Source organism: Rhincodon typus, chromosome 4 (genome assembly GCF_021869965.1).
Source record: "Rhincodon typus isolate 14 chromosome 4, sRhiTyp1.1, whole genome shotgun sequence".
NCBI classification, from domain to species: domain Eukaryota; kingdom Metazoa; phylum Chordata; class Chondrichthyes; order Orectolobiformes; family Rhincodontidae; genus Rhincodon; species Rhincodon typus.
In genome coordinates, this window is record NC_063335.1 from 19,560,785 (window position 1) to 19,583,803 (window position 23,019).

At 41.6% G+C, this 23,019-nt stretch overlaps 1 protein-coding gene across 5 annotated transcripts in view; it reads left to right on the forward strand.

Moving 5' to 3' along the window:
- The window catches only part of pag1 (phosphoprotein membrane anchor with glycosphingolipid microdomains 1), a 161,624-nt gene that overhangs the window by 105,033 nt on the left and 33,572 nt on the right, over positions 1–23,019 (forward strand). For all 5 annotated transcript variants that reach the window (XM_048596351.1, XM_048596350.1, XM_048596353.1 and 2 more), the window contains 4 exons: positions 5,952–6,163; positions 13,394–13,445; positions 20,600–20,693; positions 21,099–21,625. In XM_048596351.1, coding sequence (XP_048452308.1) covers positions 6,015–6,163; positions 13,394–13,445; positions 20,600–20,693; positions 21,099–21,625 — 822 coding nt within the window. In that variant the 5' untranslated portion in view covers positions 5,952–6,014. The remainder of the gene's footprint in view (positions 1–5,951; positions 6,164–13,393; positions 13,446–20,599; positions 20,694–21,098; positions 21,626–23,019) is intronic.

Below are 23,019 nucleotides of genomic sequence, written 5' to 3' on the forward strand. Positions count from 1 at the left end.
GACACAAAAAAGACAAGGGTTGGTGATGGAGTGAATGGAAGAAAAATGGAGAATAGATATAACACGATCAGGTTGTGAAGTTGTGAGGTTGTGAAATTCAATATTGAGACCTGTGAGCCGAAAATGATGTGTTACTCTTCAAACATGCATTATGCTTGATTGGGACATTGCAGCAGGTTCAGGAAAGAAATGCTACCACGAGAGCAAGATAGCTTATTGAAATTGCAAGCAACTGGGGGTGGGAAAGTGGGGGTTGGGGTGGTACAGGGGTTAAGGATCATTCCTACAGACACAGTGGTGGTGTTCCTCAAAGCTGTCACTTAGTCTGCATTTGGCCTCACCAATGTATAAGAGATCATCAGGTCCTGCAGCATCTGTGGAAAGAAATCAGAATTAACATTTCAGGTTGAGCGACTCTTCCTCAGAACCAGACCTGCTGAGCTTTCCCAGCAATTTCTGTTTTTGTTTCTGATTTACAGCATCCCCAGCTCTTTCAGTTTTTAAAAAGAGATCATGTGAGCAGCAAACACAATAGACCAGATTGAAAGAAGTACAAGTGAAATGCTGCTTCACCTGGAAGGTGTGTTTGGGGCTTTGGAGAAAGCGAGGAAGAAGGAAGTGAACGGGCAAGTACAACTCTTCAATTGCACTTCTGCAAATGCATGGAAAGGTGCCAAGGAGGATTGAGGAAGTGTTAGGAGTGACGGAAAAATAGACCAGGATGTCACAGAGGGAACAGTCCCTGTGGAATACAAACAATGGAGGGGAATGGAAGATGTGTTTGATGGTGGCATCCTGCTGGAAGTAGTGGAAATGGCAGAGGATGATCCCTTGTAGTACAAAGGGAACCCTATTGTGGTTGTGGGAGGAAGTGGGTGCTGAAGGCAGATGTGTGGGTGATGAGTTGGACATGGCTGAAGGGCCTTCAAATACAACAGGGAGGGAGCGGATGGGTGGGATGAGGAAAAAGGAAGTCGTGCCAGAGGCAGCCCAGTGGAATTTGGCATATCAGTACAAATGTGAATTCAGAAATTGGAATAAATTTAGGGAGATACAAAATAACCCTAGAACTTTCATCTGCAAAATTATTTGAATTTTAATCTTCATTTTTTATTTTGGTAATTAAACTCATTGATCGCTGCTCACAATGAGAATATGTTATTGCAGCGGGAAAGGGCAATGAATACAAACTCTTTCATCATGTGCCAAGGAAGAAAGTTTAGAACTTCTGCTTGTTCATATCTCATTGTCAGAACATGTTTGCTCAAATTCACTGTTTTATAAAGTCTGCAATGAGGTGAACCCATTAAAAACAGTCACCAGAAGAGTTATTTGGGAATTTAAATGTAGTAGGTAGTTTTGATTCTTTTGCAAAACATTCAGCCTTTGTTTTCCTCATTAGAAGCACATTCCTTTTAAACTTGATTTACTAAAAAGAACCAAGGAAAATACAAGCTGGCATTTGGTTATTTTCAGTTTTCAGAAGAGATTTATTTGCATAGCTAAAATAAAGGGAATTAATTCCAAATCTGCCATAAATAATCCTACACAATAACTTCTAACTGAAACTGCTTGTATTTGGAAGAATCTGTTGTTTATGACTCCTCATGCAAAATGTAATATGATCTGCATAACACGACAGATCAGTGCACCACTAATTCAGTGGTATTTATCCTGTGTCAGATGCAGTGTAGTAATGGACCACTAAAAGTTAAAGGAGACGTGACATTCTTTAATAGTGATGCAGAGCGTTCAATGCAGAAAACATTTCCTTTAAGAAAAAATTGGTTCAACAACGCTCACACATTGCACCACAAATTAATCCCTGAAACATTGATAAAACAACAACTCCAAAGACATTGAACATGCATTTCTGCTAAAGTAATCATTGACTCCCTTTCTTGTAAGAACATAAGAACCAGGAGTAGGCCATTCAGCCCCTCGAGCCTGCACCACCATTTGATACGATCATGGTTGATCTCATCTTGGCCTCAACTCCATGTTCCTGCCTGCTCTCCATAACCCTTCAAATCATTACTAATTAAAAACCTCTCTATCTCTTCCTTAAAATTACTCAATGTCCCAGCACCCACCACAGCCTGAGGTAGTGAATTCCACAGATTCGCAACCCTTTGAGAGAAGTAATTTCTCCTCATCCCTGTTTTAAATCTGCAACCCCTTTTTTAAAAACTATGACCTCTTGTTCTAGACTCCCCCACATGAGGACACATCCTTTCTATGTCTACTTCATCAATTCACTTTAGCATCATATATACATGAATTAGGTCTCCTCTCCTTATACCAAATATCAGAGAGTTAGGCCTTAACAGCTCAAGCTCTGTTCATAAGACCATGCTGTCCTCCTTACCGGCCAACAATGTTTGTATCATCCGTGAATTTAACGATCAACTCTCCTGCATTCATTCTAAATCATTTACATATACTACAAAGAGTAAGGGTCCCAACACTAACCGTATGGAACCCCACTTTAAGGGCATTTAAATGGTCATTGGATAAACATATGGATGATAATGGAATAGTTTAGGTTAGATGGGCTTCAGATTGGTTTCACAGGTCAGCGCAACATCGAGGGCCGAAGGGCCTGTACTGCGCTGTAATGTTCTATGTTCTATGTTCTATGGGCTTCCAGTCACAAAACACCCCTGAACCATGACCTTCTGCTTTGTGCCAGTCAGACAATTTTGGTTCCAATTAACCAAATTTCTTTGGATCCCATGGCCTCTTACCTTTGCTACCAGTCTTCCGTGCGAGACATTATCAAAGGCCTTGCTGAAGTCTAAGTACACTATGTCAAATGCATTGCCATCATCTACACACCAGGCCACCTCTTCAAAAAAGATCAATCAAATTGGTCAGACATGACCTCCTTTTAATAAAACCAGGCTGACAGTTCTTGATTAATCCCTACCTCTCCAAGGTCGGATTAATTCTCTTCCTCAGAATTATTTCTAATAGTTTCCCCATCACTAAGGTTAGGCTGACAGGCCTGTAGTTTTCTGGTTTATCCTTTGCTCCTTCCTTGGACAGCGGTATCGTATTGACTGTCCTTCACTCCCCTGGCAACTCGCCTGTGGACAGAATTTTCCAATGAGATGGCGGCAGAGTAAGGCTTCTGAGCCTGGGGTTTGTCCACTCCGTCCGCTTTTCTTTTCATTCCTTTTTACTTTTCTTCCTCTCTTTACACTATTTTTTTTCTACTTTTCTCTTTTATTTTACTAATCTCTTGTTGAAGAGCTCGGTCACGGCGACCATATTGGCGACAGCAAGTAGACCCAGTACTGAATCGTCTAGGCCCAGCAGGGACTTGTGTAGGCTCAGCAGTGTGGACCCTTGGCAGTCAGAGTGGGCCTAGTGCAGACACGTGGCGGTGGCGTCAGAGGTGAGTGTGCGTACCCACCGGCTTCTGCATTGACAAGGCGATCGTAATGCCATGTCATGAAGACTAAGACAGAGGCCGGTTTTGGGCCCAGTGCGAGACCTGATGGCATCAACAGCGGCTGCATTGGCAAGGTGGGTCCGAAGTAAGCTCTACAGTTGCGTTTAGGCCAGTGCAGCACCTGGCAGTATCGGTGACATCTGCATTGGCAAGGTCCAGCGTGGACTCAGTGGTGAAGGCATTGGTGGAGGTGAGATGTCACTGAAGAGTGATGACTTTTGTTCCTGCAGTGGCAGTGTGGCAAAGGTGACTCAAGCCTGGCCACCAGGCCCGTGGTGGAGCTCTTAACAAGAAGGGCTGTAAAGTTGGACACTATTTATTTATTCTTCTGCCTTTATATTCTATCTTTTAGTTTATTTTTCTGTGTTTTAAGATGGCGCCAGAGAGTGGTGACACTATACAACACATTACACTGTATTCTCTAACAGAATACACATGACAATAAATAAATCAAATGATTGCTAGCACCCTTGATTCCTCCCTTGCCTCTCGACAGCCTGGGATACATTTCATCCAGCCCTGCATACTAGTTTGCTGTGATTCAGGTATGAGGATTCCCAGATCTCTCTGCCCAAGCTTAATTCTCTTAATTCAGATAATAAGTCTCCTTTCTATTCCCCCTATTTAAATGGAGAACCTCACAGTTATCCAAGTTAAACTTCGTAAAATCATGGAATTCTTACAGTGCAGAAAGAGGCCATTCAGCCCATCGAGTCTGCACTGACCGTCTGAGGAGCATCCCACACAGACCCACCCCTCCACAAACCCCTGCCCAACCCCACATGGGGTTCTTACCATGGTTAAACCACCAAACCTGTGCATTCCTGGACACTATGGGGCAATTTAGCATGGTCAGTCTGCCTAATCTCTAGATCTTTGGACTGTGGGAGGAAACCGGAAACCCATGCAGACACAGGGAGAACATGCAGCACCAGAGACCTGCGTCAGTTTCAGCCTTGGGCGACCGTGCGTCTGGAGTTTGCACATTCTCCCTGTGTCCACGTGGGTTTCTTTGACACATTAATTTAGGATATTGTTGACTGAACATGTATCTGTATCATGGATATTTTTGGAAACAACACTTCGCAAAGCAAAGGAAACTGACTGCAGCAGTGATAAAATGTTGCCCTTGTGAAGAACACAAGTTACTAAAGTGGAGTGACTGAGTCTCCAATACTTTCAGAGAGCAGTCACTTTAGACTTTATAGAGTCATACAGCATGGAAACAGGCTCTTCAGTCCAACTCATCCACACCAACCAGACATCTGACCTACTCCTATTTGTCAGCATTTAGCCCATGTCTCTCTAAACTCTTCCTATTCATATATCCATCCTGATGCCTTTTAAATGTTGTAATTGTACCAGCCTCCACCGCTGCTCAATTCATAGACACACCACTCTCTGCATGTAAAAGTTACCCTCAGGTTGTTTTTAAATCTTTCCCCTTTCTCCATAAACAATAATTATTATGTGAGAGTTCCTTCAAGCATGAAGTGATCCAATGGAGATTAGGTTGTGCATCTTTCTAGTCTAACTGGAAGAGCCTGATTGAGTGGGTGATATGAAGTTCCTTGCATTTCTGCAACTATTTACAGGTTACATAAATGTAACCAACATTGTTATAGAGACAGTTCAAAGAATATGAGCCCTAGGCCTGACCCCTACAAGTTCTTTCTTTATTCTGACAAAGTTCTCGTGACATCACCACAGTGTGTAATGCATGCGGCACTCATTCAAGAATTAACTCTTTCAGACACTTCTAGATACACAGTAATCAGGAGCAAGTCCCTTTCTAACACCAGGAGTTCAGGCTGATGGAAACTACTTGACCCAGTTTGAAAGTGTAATAAGACTATCAGAGACATGACTTGCCTGGTGCTATAGCTTTTTCCCTTGGTCTTCTTTGAAATACCCTCTCATCAAAGCAAAACTCAGTGGAAAGTCTCGTCATGCTAAATGGACAACTGGAAAAGCAACTTCAATCAGCCATAACTGATCCAGGAAGGCACTCTAGAGCTTGTGTGCAAAATTACTTTGGCTGCAGACAAACAATCGGACAATCTGTGAATAATCCTTTTTCCTGAATGTAACTGTTAGTTAGCCAAAGTTTCCTTTGAGATTCTGAGTGCGTGTATAATTTTTCAAGAAGAGTCATTGTAAATATTTGCACAATTTAAATATTCTGTTAATAGTCTTTGCTACAGGATGCTTTGGTTGTTTGGTTAAGTTGGCCAGGTTTGCTACTGGCTGATTTGTTTCTGATACTGAGCTCTGCATGGTATGTTTGGGAATGTCACTGTCAAAATTCAAACTTTGTTGTGAGTGTGAAGGAGTGATTCCAGGAAAGTAATTAGTCCACCCCTCTTAATCGTGTTGCAACAATTTAAGCACTGAAGGTTCTTCAGTGTGTATCTAAGAGGAGGTTATTCTTGTATTAGGCTCCTGTCAATAATGCAGTTAATCAGGAATATTTTGTGTTCTTTATGTGTTACAGGTACTACAGAACTATTTCTACGCCAATGTTTTTGGACAGTAGAATTTTGTCTCCTTTTCCCTAATGGCTCCAAATTCTGTCGATCTTGTCGGATTTATGCCGGGGGTATTTGACAGTGGACAACACCAAGTCATTCTCTGGATTCTGCTTGCCGTTGTCTGTGCCTTTTTGCTCCTGACCATTCTTATTTTTCTATGCAATAACTGTTACAGGTAGGAATGACATTTCACATGGGAAATGGGTTGCAATATTGCATGATGTTATATTACAAAGCATTGACATTGAATGTCAAACAACTAAATTTCAAGTGATCCCATACCATTGTAGCCCACCAGTAACTGACATGAAATTCTTCTGTTCAAATGCGATTTTTCTATTTTCCAGTGTAATTGATGTGTGCGGCTCTAAGGGCATCTCCAGCAGTCTCTAATCTGATGACTCTTCACAGAACAGAAGGAGTTTTTTTTATAGAGGGGAACACTGCAGCAATATGATGAGGCAGCATGAGTTTCAAGATCAATAAACAAAGTGGGTTTGTGAGACATGGTAGCTTAGCAATGGATCAAAACCAAGATGAACTTATCTTCAAATGAATGACGTGGATAACACTTTATGAGATTTCAAGGTTAATCATGCTGAAATTTTGAAGTTCTGTTATCTTTTTGTTCCTTCAGAATTTTTTAAACTATCTTTGGATTTGTCTCAATCTGGGTTAGAACATAGATAGAACATTACAGCGCAGTACAGGCCCTTCGGCCCTCGATGTTGCACTGACCTGTGAAACCAATCTGAAGCCCATCTAACCTACACTATTCCATTATCATCCATATGTTTATCCAATGACCATTTAAATGCCCTTAAAGTTGGCAAGTCTAATACTTTTGCAGGCAGGGCATTCCATGCCCTTACTACTCTCTGAGTAAAGAACCTACCTCTGACATCTGTCCTATATCTATCACCTCTCAATTTAAAGCTTTGTCCCCTCGTGCTAGCCATCACCATCCGAGGATAAAGGCTTTCACTGTCCACCCTATCTAATCCTCTGATCATCTTGTATGTCTCTATTAAGTCACCTCTTAACCTTCTTCTCTCTAACGAAAACAGCCTTAAGTCCCTCAACCTTTCCTCATAAGACCTTCCCTCCATACCAGGCAACATCCTGGTAAATCTCCTCTGCACCCTTTCCAATGCTTCCACATCCTTCCTATAATGCGGCGACCAGAACTGTACGCAATACTCCAAGTGCGGCCGCACCAGAGTTTTGTACAGCTGCAACATGACCTCATGGCTCCGAAACTCAATCCCTCTACCAATGAAACCTAACACACCGTACGCCTTCTTAACAACCCTATCAACCTGGGTGGCAACTTTCAGTGATCTATACACATGGACACTGAGATCTCTCTGCTTATCCACACTACCAAGAATCTTACCATTAGCCCAGTACTCTGTATTCCTGTTACTCCTTCCAAAGTGAATCACCTCACACTTTTCCACATTAAACTCCATTTGCCACCTCTCAGCCCAGCTCTGCAGCTTATCTATGTCCCTCTGTAACCTGCAACATCCTTCCACACTATCCACAACTCCACCAACTTTAGTGTCATCTGCAAATTTACTAACCCATCCTTCTACGTCTTCATCCAGGTCATTTATAAAAATGACAAATAGCAGTGACCCCAAAACAGATCCTTGAGGTACACCACTAGTAACTGAACTCCAGGATGAACATTTCCCATCAACCACCACCCTCTGTCTTCTTACAGCTGGCCAATTTCTGATCCAAACCGCTAAATCACCCTCAATCCCATGCCTCCGTATTTTCTGCAATAGCCTACTGTGGGGAACCTTATCAAACGCTTTACTGAAATCCATATACGCCACTCCAACCGCTTTACCCTCATCCACCTGTTTGGCTACCTTCTCAAAGAACTCAATAAGGTTTGTGAGGCATGACCTACCCTTCACAAAACCGTGTTGACTATCCCTAATCAAATTATTCCTTTCTAGATGATTATAAATCCTATCTCTTATAATCCTTTCCAACACTTTACCCACAACCGAAGTAAGGCTCACTGGCCTATAATTACCAGGGTTGTCTCTACTCCCCTTCTTGAACAAGGGGACAACATTTGCTAGTCTCCAGTCTTCTGGCACTATTCCTGTCGACAATGACGACATAAAGATCAAAGCCAAAGGCTCTGCAATCTCCTCCCTAGCTTCCCAGAGAATCCTAGGATAAATCCCATCCGGCCCAGGGGACTTATCTATTTTCACACTTTCCAGAATTGCCAACACCTCCTCCTTATGAACCTCAATCCCGTCTAGTCTAATAGACTGTATCTCAGTATTCTCCTCGACAACATTGTCTTTGTCTTTTTCCTGTGTGAATACTGATGAAAAATATTCATTTAGTGCCTCTCCTATCTCTTCAGACTCCACGCACAACTTCCCACTACTGTCCTTGACTGGCCCTAATCTTACTCTAGTCATTCTTTTATTCCTGACATACCTATAGAAAGCTTTAGGGTTTTCCTTGATCCTACCTGCTAAAGACTTCTCATGTCCCCTCCTGGCTCTTCTTAGCTCTCTCTTTAGGTCCTTCCTGGTTAACTTGTAACTCTCAAGCGCCCTAACTGAGCCTTCACGCCTCATCTCTACATAAGCCACCTCCTTCCTCTTGACAAGAGATTCAACTTCTTTAGTAAACCACGGTTCCCTCGCTCGACCACTTCCTCCCTGCCTGACAGGTACATACTTATCAAGGACACGCAGTAGCTGTTCCTTGAACAAGCTCCACACTTCAATTGTGCCCAGCCCCTGCAGTTTCCTTCTCCATCCTATGCATCCTAAATCTTGCCTAATCGCCTCATAATTGCCTTTCCCCCAGCTATAACTCTTGCCCTGCGGTATATACCTATCCCTTTCCATTGCTAAAGTAAACGTAACCGAATTGTGGTCACTATCACCAAAGTGCTCACCTACCTCCAAATCTAACACCTGGCCTGGTTCATTACCCAGTACCAAATCCAATGTGGCCTCGCCTCTTGTTGGCCTATCTACATACTGTGTAAGGAAACCCTCCTGCACACATTGGACAAAAACTGACCCATCTAAAGTACTCGAACTATAGCGTTTCCAGTCAATATTTGGAAAGTTAAAGTCCCCCATAACAACTACCCTGTTACTTTCGCTCCTATCCAGAATCATCTTTGCAATCCTTTCCTCCACATCTCTGGAACTTTTCGGAGGCCTATAGAAAACTCCCAACAGGGTGACCTCTCCTTTCCTGTTTCTAACCTCAGCCCATACTACCTCAGTAGACGAGTCCTCATCAAACGTCCTTTTTGCCACCGTAATACTGTCCTTGACTAACAATGCCACACCTCCCCCTCTTTTACTACCTTCCCTGATCTTACTGAAACATCTAAACCCCGGAACCTGCAACAACCATTCCTGTCCCTGCTCTATCCATGTCTCCGAAATGACCACAACATCGAATTCCCAGGTACCAGCCCATGCTGCAAGTTTACCCATCTTATTCCGGATGCTCCTGGTGTTGAAGTATACACACTTCAAACCACCTTCCTGCCTGCAGGCACACTCCTGCGACCTTGAAACCTTATTCATGAACTCATTACTCTCAACCTCCTGTACACTGGAGCTACAATTCGGGTTCCCATCCCCCTGCTGAATTAGTTTAAACCCTCCCGAAGAGCATTAGCAAATTTCCCCCCCAGGATATTGGTACCCCTCTGGTTCAGGTGTAGACCATCCCATTTGTCGAGGTCCCACCTACCCCAGAATGAGCCCCAATTATCCAGGTATCTGAATCCCTCCCTCCTGCACCATCCCTGTAGCCACGTACTCAACCGCTCTCTCTCCCTATTCCTCGCCTTGCTAGCACGTGGCACAGGTAACAAACCAGAGATAACAACTCAGTGTGTTCTGGCTCTAAGCTTCCACCCTAGCTCCTTGAATTTCTGCCTTACATCCTCATTCCTTTTCCTACCTATGTCATTGGTGCCTATGTCGACCACGACTTGGGGCTGCTCCCCCTCACCCTTAAGGATCCCGAAAACATGATCCGAGACATCACGGACCCTGGCACCTGGGAGGCAACACACCAACCGCGAGTCTCTCTCGTTCCCACAGAATCTCCTATCTGTCCCCCTAACTATGGAGTCCCCAATGACTAATGCTCTCCTCCTCTCCCCACTTCCCTTCTGAGCAACAGGGACAGACTCTGTGCCAGAGACCTGTACCCCATGGCTTACCCTCAACAGTATCCAAAACGGTTGCAACCGCCCAAATATATTACCTCACTTACTCAGCCGTCCCGTGTCCGCTCCTGCTCAGCGTGCGCTCTGCCTATTCACGAGGTAAGTTTTTAAAGGATTAACTTACCTTCCCGGCAGCCCCCTGGTCCTCGCTCTCACTGCTGCTGCAAAAATGGAATCACGTGAGGTAAGACTTTTATAATCGAAAAGCTTACCTTCCCAGGGTGCCCTCGCGCTTCCTCCTGGACTCCCGCCGCTGAAACAACTGAAAGGATTTCTGCCACTCTGAAGTTTCAAAGCATTTCTAGGTCAGATGGTGTAATGCATCATTCTTGGCATCTTCCCCTATTAAACACCCATCATAGAATTTAGTGAATTGAGGTGGTAGGCAGAAATTCTGCCAGTTTCTCCCCTTGTATGTAGATCAGGCACCAAAGGACAATAGTGCTTTTGGAGCAGTACTGCATCTTCAATGTGCAAGAAGGGGACAGCAAAACTGTCAAAATTGCAGTATGGCCTGATCATCAATTAGTTACTAAATAAAATTTTCTCATATGCCCATGTTTCTTTAATCAAGTTATACATTGATCTCTTTTTCCCAAGGAAATGTTTTGCTATTGTATTACATTCCTCTGTTGCAGTATTCTAGGAGCTGATATGCACCTATACAATTGCAGTGGGGATAATGTTTTCATAATGTGCTTCACTAATTGGGCTTTGAAACTTAAAGAAATAGTGCTATTTCAGGTCTTCATTAATCTGTTTTGATGGTAGAAAGGAAACCAAAATATTTTGGTTTTTAATAATTTCCTAAGAATGTTCATTGCAGAATGAACATGATCTTAATGTCATTTTATAGTAAGTTATTTGCTAAATTACGGGCAGTAATTATAACACTCAACAAGAAAGTGCTGTCTTCCAGTAATTCCAGTGAAATTGATTGGCATTACATGGAACCTGACCTGAACATTAATTGAAAAACTATGGATGTAGTATGCCTACATGGATTAACACTAAGCAATTTATTCAGTAACACAGTAACCTGATGCATCAATGCTTATATTCTCCCTCAATACAAAAATCTTGACCTGCATATCATGATATTGAAGAATCCAACAGACATTTATTGTAGCTATTACCTACAAATATTAGCAGATGATTCACCTATATTTATTCATGTGTTTGTAATGACCCTCCAATTGACTCCTCAGCTTTGCAATACCTTGTAGCTATTTGAGTGAAAATAGAATGCTTCTGATTGTGGATATGTTCATGACCAGCAGTGATACTGCTGTGTAGCAATCAGGAAATACTCTTAGAACAGAATCAGAGAGACAATATCAGCCATTCATGGTTTCTTACCACTGCCATTCATGTGACCAGTGGCAACTTAATATTTTCTGTGTCATGGACCATATCAAACACCCTCAAAATATTCATTAGATAGTCTAGACCCTAACTACTTCTTATTTTAATGTAAGTGTTGCATTCCAGATGCAACTCAATTGGTCAAACTGCTTGGCATTAAGCAAAACACACTTTACTTTTGCACTACAGTTAAAATAGAACAAAAGAAAGAAGAAATTGGAATAACTTAACAGAATAATATATTATTTAGCTACTAAACAGTAAATGTTCCAATACAGTAACATCCAATAAACGCACCCTTGGCAGAGGCAAATTCAGTAAAATAGATTGTCTCACAGGCAACTCTCCAGTCTAGGAGGAAAAACTTCAAGAAAAATCTCGGAGAGGAAGAAATGTACTGCTGCTTCCAAGCACAGCTTCAAGATCCCAGAAACTGCTACAGAAAAACTAAAAGTCCTGACTGTTAGGGATCTTAACCCTGCCCAATCATGCCCTTCTTTTGTACCAACTTTTAAAAAAACCACACCCCAAGGCCTCACAAGCTGTTTACTTCATTGGATTCGAATAGACAGCTCTGTACCTCGTAAAACATCTCTTCAAAAAAAAAGGACAAAATACATCTCTTAAAGCCATGGTATCATCACACCTGTATAGAAACTATGCATTGGCAAACCACTTCATGCACCAAGCTGGATCATGGATAATATTTCAACTGTTAAAATATTACTTTTACCTCCACCCACCATTTATATTTGTGCAGAAAGGAAACTTCTATCAACAGGTATCAAAATAGAACTCAAATTTACGATGGACTCATGAATGAGGGGAGGTGGTTGCCTAGTGGTATTATTGCTGGACTGTTAATCCAGAGACCCAGGTAATGTTCTGGGGATAGTAGGAACTGCAGATGCTGGAGAATCTGAGATAACAAGGTGTAGAGCTGGATGAACGCAGCAGGCCAAGCAGCATCAGAGGAGCGGGAAAGCTAACGTTTCGGGTCTGGACCCTTCTTCAGAAAGACCCTTCTTCTGAAACGTCAGCTTTCCTGCTCCTCTGATGCTGCTTGGCCGGCTGTGTTCATCCAGCTCTACACCTTGTTATCTCTAATGTTCTGGGGACCTGGGTTTGAATCCCACTGCTGCAGATGGTGGTATTTGAATCCAATAAAAGTCTGGAATTAAGAGTCTGATGATGACCATGAAACCATCGTCGATTGTCAGGAAAAAACCTGTCTGGTTCACTATTGTCCTTCTGGGAGGGAAACTGACATCCTTACCTGTGATTTACATGTGACTGCAGAATCACATCAATGTGGTTGACTCTTAACTGCCCTCTGGGCATTTAGGGATGGACAATAAATGCTGGCCAGCCACTAATGCCCGCATCCAATGAACGAATATAACAAAGATCTAATAATCCTGACTCGGAGGGTGATTACAAACTTTGTTGCAAGAGACAATTCCTGAGGGTGATCTCTGGAGCAATGTTGACAGCTACTTTTCTATTCTGTGGACATTTCTTTTCTGAACCATAAAGTTTTGTTGGTGATTATTAGTATAGCTAATTATTAGGATCATTAGTATAGCTAATGCATTTCAGTTGTACTTTGTTCTATGTTATGTAGCATTCACACAAGCAGATTTCAATTTAATGTCCAACACTAGTAAGTGTCACAGGTCAATGAGGAGTAAAGGATGACTGCTGTTTAATCAAAAAAAAAATGTTGTCTTGTTCAAATACATCAAACACCCATTTATAAACGATCAAGTGATGAGTATACCTTTCTATTACCAGGCACCTGAACACTGCCGAACAGAGTGGGGACAATGAGAACCTAATGAGTGTGGTATGTGTTGTACAATTAGCTGCTCTATATCAAAATCTAGCACTGTACTATATAACAATGTTGTGTATTTTTAAAAAATAGAGCGAAGTAAAATCACACTGACATCCTTTCACATGTAAGTGTTAACTTGAATTTTTCTGGGCGATTTTAGATATTTTAATCAGAATAGAGAATTCTCCAAGAACATTTTAATTTATGGTGGTTTCATTGGACTATATTTTTCAGTTTCATGACGCAACTTGCCTCTGTGCTATTTTCCAAGAAAATCAAAATCAGTGTTTACTTGATTTCAAAATTTTGCGTACCCAAAAATAATTGAGCATTGTCATGTGTAGGAACGATATCCAAATTTTTATAGCAGTGAAAGGACTAACTAAGAATTCATTTCCATGCGGGATTGATAACAGAAACTGCTTAATACCAGTGCCAACTTTGCATTGCAAATACACCTTCCTGCCATTCTCCTTTTGTGCACCTTCTCTGTTATTTTTTCTTATAGAGTCATACAGTATGGAAACAGACCCTTCGGTCCAACAAGACCATCCCAAACATAATCCCAAACTAAACTAGTTCTGCCTGCTGAATTTGGCCCATATTCCTCCAAACATTTCTTATTCACGTATTTATCTAAATATCTTTTAAATGTTGTAATTGTACCCACATCCACCACTTCCTCTGGAAGTACATTCCACACAAACCACTCTCTGCGTAAAAACGTTCCCCCCACGTCTTCTTTTTTAAATCTTTCTCTTCTCACCTTAAAAAAAATGCCCCCTAGTCTTCAAATCCCCCACCCTAGGGAAAAGACGCCTGCCATTCATCTTATCTATACCTCTCATGATCTTACAGACCTGTATTATGGTCAGCTCTTGATCTCCTACACTCCAGTGCTAAAACGTCCAGCCTACCCAGCTTGTTCTTATAACTCAAACCATTCCTGGCAACGTTCTAGCAAATCTCTTCCAAACCTTCTTCCCTTATTCTTTCATTTTTCATTTCTCTCCTACTCCTTTCTTGACTGTCTACCTTTCTTTCTTTCCTCTACTTTCTGCAGTAACTTTGTAACACTGTTAACATTTGCGTAAAAAATGTTGTGGGTTCTAGGCCTGCTCCAGAGATTTGAATGAAAACCTCAACTGATGCTTTAGTGTAGCAGAGAGAATCAGTTGCATTGTTGGAGATAGTAAACTGAGAACCAAAGCCTTTTCTATATACTTATTTGGAAGTAAAGGACTACATGGTGTCTTAGTCAATATTTATCCCCCAATCTTCATGAAAAAAACAGATTATCTGGTCATTGACAAACAGAAAAATGAAAGAATAAGGGAAGAAGGTTTGGAAGAAATTTGCTAGAATGTTGCCAGGAATGGTTTGAGTTATAAGAACAAGCTGGGTAGGCTGGACATTTTAGCACTAGAGTGTAGGAGATCGAGGGCTGACTGTGTGAACTTGCTGTGTACAATTTGGCTACCACATTTCCTACTTTGCAACAATGGCTATTAAAAGTACGTCATTGGCTGCAATGTGCTGTGAGATACACTAAGCAGTGTTCCTTATAGTATGCACCTTAGTGCAATAAATTGTCACAATTGACTGTGTGGGGGGATGGAATGGCTAAAAGTGCAAATAGCTGGAGTGACATTGGGAAAAGGTATAGACTTGATTGGGAGAACAGTGATCATGATAGAGAGGGAATCTGTAATTGAAGCAGCAGTAAGTGTAGGAGAGAGAAAACTCAGAGTGGAAGAGCATGGGGAAAGAGTCAATCTGTGATTGGAGCAGGAGCAAGTGTGGGATGGAGGAGTGAGATCACACACTTGGGGAAGAGGGTAAGTGTTTCTGTAATTGGATGTTGCACAGAGAAAAGAGCAAGGAGTCAGACAATGCCTCAAAGCCTCAGAAAGGACCTGGCTTCAGAAGGAAAGAACACTCCAAATTCATTAGTCAAGGGTTGTCAGTCAAGGTGGGCAGTACTCGGGCTAAGTTTGGCAGCAATTAGTCAGCTTGTGAGGAGAGGACCAAGGTGGCTGAATGTAATGGGACCTACAGAGTGTACAGTTGTCAGCACTGAATTAGATCTAGACCCTGGAGATAACCCCATTTCAACTGAAATTCAGTGACCTAGAACTCAGCCTGGAGACAAATGGCCCATAAAAACCCACAGCAACTGGAAGTCACGAACCTATTTGACATGGCTAATCATGGCCAAGAAATTGTCACCTCAGATTGTGACTAAATCCATTGAGAAATTCACTCATACTACCCCATGCAGATGTGAAGAATGTCCCAGATGAAATTTACACCATCACCATCACTCTGGAGATGAAATTCCCCAAGGCCTTATTCATTGTGGCCGGCAACTTCAACCAGGGCCAACCTCAGGAGTACCACCAACACCATCTCCTGCCCCTGTAGAGGACTGAACATCCTGGACCACAGCTACATGACCATCAAAGCCGCCTACTGTCCACATTTAGCGAAATCAGATCACAACACTATGTTCCTCCTCCCAGCTTACAAGCAGAACCTGAAACAAACAGTAATACAATGCTGGCCCAAGGCAGCGGAAGAACATCTCCAGGACTGCTTGGAATCGATGGACTGGACCTCATTAACTTCTCAGCATAAAACTTAGCTGAGTACACCACCACCAACACAGACTTTATTAGCAAATGCGTGGAGGACTGCATGCCAAAGAAGTCAATCTGGGTGTTCCCCAATCAGAAACCTTGGATGAACTGGGAAATCCATTCTCTATTGAAGACCAGCTGGGCAGCATTCAAGTTAGATGACCCAAACCTGTACAGAAAATCCAGATATGACCTCCACAAAGCCATCGGAGATGCCAAGAGGCAATACCAGACCAAATTAGACACCCAAACCAACCATATGGACTCCCGCTGCCTATGGCAAGGCCTAAACAACATTACGGGATACAATATGAAGCAGAGCAGGATAGCAGACAAAGACACATCCCTCCCTGATGCACTCAATGCTTTCTATGCTCAGTTCGAGCAGAATGCCAGCGACATGATGTCACTTGCCCCAACATCCCTGGACACACCTGTTCTCCCTGTCATGGCTGCAAAAGTCAGATCGATCTTCCTGGGAGTCAACCCAAGTGAATTGACAGGCCCGCATGGTGTCCCCGGCCGAGTGCTCAGATCCTGCGTGGACTAACTGGCGGACATATTCACCGATATCTTCAATTTCTCCCTCCTACAAGCCGAAGTCCCCACCTGCTTCAAGAAGACCACCATCACCCCTGTACATAAGAAAGCACCTGCACTGTGCCTTAATGACTACCGCCCAGTGGCTCTGACCTCTACAATCGTGAAGTGCTTCAAGAGGCTGGTCATGGCCCACATCAGCTCCAGTCTCCCAGCCCGCCTCGATCCCTTGCAATTTGCCTATTGATGTAACAGATCCAGAGCAGACGCCATTTCCCTAGCGCTGCACTCATCCCTGGAACATTGGACAACAAGGACACCTACATCAGCCTCCTGCTCATTGACTACAGCTCCACCTTCAACACCATTATCCCCTCCAGACTGATCTCAAAACACTGTGACCTTGGTCAGGGCTCCACCCTCTGCAACTGGATCCTCAGCTTTCTGACCCATAGACTGTGATCAGTAAAGGTAGACAACAGCACCTCCTCCACAATAACACTCAACACTGGAACCCTCCAAGGATGCGTTCACAGCCCCCTACTGTACTCTCTACACACGTACGACTGTGTTATCAAATTCTGAACAAACGCCATCGACAAGTTTGCTGATGACACCACCGTTGTAGGACAGGCATCAAACAACAATGAGTCAGAATACAGAAAAGAGATAAAGAGCTTGTTGGCTCAGGAAATTTGGCATGCCCATGAGGACGCTCACCAACTTTTACAGATGCACCGTAGAAAGCATATTGTCCAGGTGCGTAATGACCTGGTACAGCAACTGCTGTGCCCAGGAGAGACACTACAGCCCAGACCATCATGGAAGACAACATTCCATCCATGGACTCTATTTAAATGTCTTGTTGCCACTGAAAGGCTGCCAACATCATCAAAGACCCCTCACACCCCCGGTAATGTTCTCCTACAACCTCTTCCATCAGGCAGCAGATACCGAAGCCTGAACACACGCACCAACAGGTTCCAGAACAGCTTCTTCCTTGCCGGTATTAGAATGGACTCTCTAACTTCAAATAGTGCTGATCTTGTTAATATTCATCTTGCTTTGCGTTTGTCCTGTGCGGTGTAACCTGTATGTCTCACTTTGTCCAAGTTTTTTCACCCTATGATCTGTATATCGTTGCTTACAATGATCACTCTGTACTGCTGGCAAGCAAAGCTTTTCACTGTATTTAGGTACATGTGACATTAAATCAAATAAAATCAATGAGAGCCCGATGCTTTCTAATAGACAGGGTTTTGAAGCAGATTAAACTATTGATTGCACATATGAAGCATGGCCAGAGAACATCTTTTTTTTGGGCAAGGTCAAAAATCACATAACACCAGCTTATAGTCCAACAGGTTTATTTGAAAACACTAGCTTTCGGACTGCTGCTCCTTCATCATGTCTTCAAAATAAACCTGTTGGACTATAACCTGGTGTCGTGTGATTTTCGACCTTGTCTAACCCAGTTTGACACTGGCACATTGTGTGTTTTTTGGGTGGCACCGTGGCTCAGTGGTTAGCATTGCTCCCTCACAGTGCCGGGAACCCAGATTCAATTGCACCCTCAGGTGACTGTCTGTGTGTGGAGTTTGCACGTTCTCCCCATATCTACGTGAATTTTGTTGGGCTGCTCCAGTTTCCTCCCACAGTCCAAAGATGTACAGGTTCGGTGGATTGGCCATGGGAAATGTAGGGGTACAGGCATAGGGTAAGGTGGTGGATCTGGGTGGGGTGCTCTTTGGAGGGTCGATGTGGACTCGATGGGCTGAATGGCCTGCTTCCACACTGTAGGGATTCTACGATTTCTATGATTTAGCATTGACCAATCCATATATACCATCCTGTGAGCTGAAGATTAATTGACGTTTTCCTGGTTACTGGGTAACTGATGAGAGACCTGGCTAAGTAAGTTTCCTTCCACTCTTTAGCCTGATGAGTAGACTTTTATAGCTGTATGTGATCTAGATTCAGGATTATTCAACCTCATTACAGAGCCGCATAAGATATTCCTAAAAAAGCACTCCACTGTGGAAATAATCCTCCAGGCCAGAACCTGATCTGCTCATGGCCTTCTGGACTTGTAAATGACAGTATTTGAAGATTTTGAATGATTGTGTCCTCCAGTAAACAGTTATCCAAGCAGTCCACAATCCTGCTAGGCCTGACTGAAGTGGGAGTACAGTATCAGTGGGAACAGGAGCTGGGTATCAATTCCTGCCTATCCTGCTGCCAAAACCCTGTAACATTGCATGAGCTTTTAAATTCCCATGAGCACAGTGGAATGACTATCCATGCTCGCCCTTATTAAGGAGTGCATTAGACAGCAACCCCTGACATTTGCATAGGTACAGTTAAGCACAAAAATTGAAAATGTTTTGTCCGAGTTTCCCTGCTGCTCCGGAGGTTTTGCTCTAGCAATACCGTGCAGAGTGATTCTATTATAAAATACATGGAATGGAGTGAATTAGTGGTACCTGTGTGATTGATACTGACTAAACATGTTCAGAAATATTTAGGGCTTGTCCATGGAAATGTAGGTGAATTTCCAATGGTGTGATAAATTTTAGTTGCTGCTAATCAACTTCTCTAGCCTTGGAAATTCAGTTTTACATAAGTGGAGTCTCCATGGCTTCACATTTTAATCATTGTTGGAGATTTCTTAAAATATTTTGAAATTTTTTTTGTCTTTCAAATCACTCTAAATCCCATCTTTCTTTTCCCCTCATTACTTAGATTTCTGTGAATTTCCAGCTTTGGACTCTGTGTATTCTGATGAGAACTTTTCCATCTGATCAGTTGAAGAGACATTCTGTTCACCTTGCTTATACAGGCTCCTGTTCTGTGCAGACTTTGCAACATTGCTTTCAGTGACTGACAATTATTTAAGTCACAGTGAAAAAGTTCACATAACTGCAATGAATATCATGTGCTGTTCATTTTGCTGCTAAAATTGAAATACCAGCAAATGCATTTAACTTTTCAGAAGTTTCTTTTTAAATCTTGTTTCCATTTTAATTTCTTAATTCATTTAATTTAGCATAGGTACCATATTTTTCCAATCAAAGTGGTGACCAAGTGACCAAATCTAGTATTTGGTGAGCATCATTTTTGGCCAGTTATTAGGAGCAAAAGAGGAAGCAAACCATTCACTATCTATTCATCTGTGTCCACCGGTAAAAATGCTTCCATGGTCTCTCCTCTTTCTCTCTTGTGTCACAGATTTAACTTTAAACTTAACATGTGCAAAATTACAAGTATCTATGTCCTGGTGAATAGTGCGACTACACTTCTGCTTCATATTTTTAGAGCGATCGCTCCTCAAGCCTGTGCAGCGATTTGGTGAGATCATGGCTGATCTTCAGCTCAACACACACTAACTTTGCATTTATTCCCCACACCCTTCAATAACTTTGATTAACAATTACCTATTAATTTCACTTTTAAATTTAACAGCCTTGCTCTTTCCAAAAGGGAGCTTCTAACCTTTATCATCCTTTGTGTTTAGAAACATTTAATAATTGTGAAAATGGTGACAGTTTAATTTTTAAAGCCTTCCTTTTGTGGTTAAATGGTTCTTTTGGTGGAACATAACCTTACAAAATATTAACTTCCTATAAGCAGCTCCAATATTTACAGAGCAGTTTATAACTATTAAAATGAACACATAACTGACAGGACTATAAACACACATGTTTGCATGGAAGTTAACGATGTAAGTTACTATGCTGCAAGATATTTTCTTTTGTGCTTTATTTTGAGGAAACCTCTTTTTCAATTTGTTTCAATGGTAGTGCAAAGATGAATATATCGTATAAGGAAAAGCACCAGAGGAACTGGAAGAGTCGTCATTTTTGACATAGATAATTTTAAAGCAGTTATTTTTGCTTGTTTTAGAGTAATATCTTAATACAGATCTTAAATTAATTTCTTTATAGAATCAAGATCATGTTGTAATTTTGATAATTTAATTTACAGCCTTCAGAGAAAGAGACCAACAGCTATTCAGTCACAAATTTTGGAAATGCGGTGCCAGCAAATGGTCACACTGACAGCCTTGCCAATGGAGACAGTAAGTGAGCAACTAGCATTTAGGAACATAGTGGCATTTAAAGTAACATTCTCTTTATTTGACTTTAAGCAATCATAAAACAGTCATGCATAGTAATCTTTAATTAGATGATATTTGTTCCTCAAATAGTTCGTAAGACTGAATAAATGCTCTATTTGTAGAAATGTCAATTGCGTATTTGTCAAACGGTTGGTCATTGCCATTTTGTGTTATTCTGTTCACATTATATGAAAAGTATTACATAGCACTTTTTCATTCTGTTCAGTGCAAAACCATCATCATCACATTTGTTTCATGCTGTTAGATTTTGGAGCAATTTTCACCCAAATGCAAACAATCCTACATGTCTCATAGCAACATTTACTTTTAAAATGGAATGATGTGTAAATGATTTTATTTTGACAGTTCTTTCAGATGAGATTCCAAATATTCAGTCTTCTGAAAATGCAGTGCTTCCAATTGTAGTGTTCCAACAAGAAAATTCCTGTAAATCTTCAAAATGTCCTCAGAGCAGAGAACTGCCACAAATACCTGGGAATGATTCCATACCAAACATTGAATCTACAACAGTGACTGGAAGCGGGATCTCTCATGGAGTGTATGAACCGTATGAGGTGCTAAAGGACAGTTCTTTGCAAGATATAATTGTTGAAGACTCTCTCTATGAAACTGTGAAGGAGCCAAAAGATGAATCTGGCAGTGTGGCAAATGAAATTTATTCTCAATCCGAAAATGTAGATTTGAATATTGTGGTACAGTGCCAAAATCCCAAACTTACTGGTGCTACTCCAGAATATGCAACGGTAAGCAAGGTGAAAATGAATCAACAGAGCTCTCCAGCAGAAGAGATGGTGGTTGGTGAAGATGATCCACCACCACTTCCAGTAAAGGAGTTGAGTGATAATGAGAACGTGGATGGTAAAGATGCAGAGGTGAGCTGTTCGTTATTACTCCTTCATATCTGCTCTTTGAAACACTAAATCTCTCTCATTGGGTCGAGAAGGATCTACCAAATTGGGTTGAAATAACTCCACAGAGGCTGGTATCCTGTCACCAAGTCACCCTTTATTTACACATGAACACTGATCCAGCTCCCTCAGAGCCAGTTCTCAAAGTGAACAGAATGTCTGACACTCCTGTTCTTATCTGTTAGCCAGGGCTCTCTGATTAGATCAGATTAACAGCCCCAACCAGGGAACCCATTTTCTATGAGGTCCACCTGGCTGATTGTGTTACAATCACTTCAGGAGTGTCTTCAACTTAGTCAACAGTGTTGTTGAAATTTTTATTTTTATATATAATTTTATATTTTAAAAAAATGGTTTATTTGTGAATCCCTTTTCTGTTTCATCTTCAAAGTAATTCATTTTCTCCATACTATTGCTTTTTTTCTTCCTGATTGATACCTATGCTTTTTCAAAAGATTTCTACCCTGCTTCTTAGTAGAAAACTATTTTCTGAAGCATAATTTGAAAAACTTCAGTTCACTTACAAATGAAAACTTAAACATTTTTGACGTACAAGCTCCAACACAATTAATTTCTAACTCTTGTATTAAATAGCATTTAATTTTTAATTCTAGATCTTTAATTCTCTACTTGACCCGGTTATGATCATCTTTGTGTAAGGATGAATAATTTGCTAGTGACAATTTTTGAATGAAATGACTGGCAGGTCTCAGCTGGTGTTGCTTACAATAAATTGCAGAACACTATCGGCTTTTATAAACTAGATGTATTTCTTAATGCATCACAGGACAATAAATTGTGAAGTATAGCTTTATATAAATTAGCTTGATGCTTAAGGCCACATGGTCTCATTGCTTTAAATAGATGTATCCTGAGGTCAGTTAGAGACTAATTGCTTTTTGTAAGGCTCACTTGGAAGTACTTTGTTACTGAAGAAATTTCTTTACGTTGCTTGTTGCTTGTAAGTCTTTGGCACCTCTCGTATAAAATGGAAAATTAAAGGAAGACGTGACTGTCTTTTATGCTTTTTAAAATACTAGTATCGAATGCAACAAAAATTAAGGCAAGTAATTAAATGTGATAATCAGTATTGGACTTCTCAAACCTTGTATACACACAGTGAATCTCTGGTAAGTTGCTCAAGGCTAGCGAAGAAATGTAGGCAGCAGGTACATACATTGCACTTACTGCCCTTCAAATGCCAATTTGATATGTAGAAGTACTTAGCAAATAGGTGGGTGGCACAATGAAGGCGATGGCCTGGTGGTATTATCGCTAGACTATTAATCCAGAAACTCAGTTAATGTTCTGGGGACCAGGTTCGAATCCCACCACGGCAGATGGTGAAATATAAATTC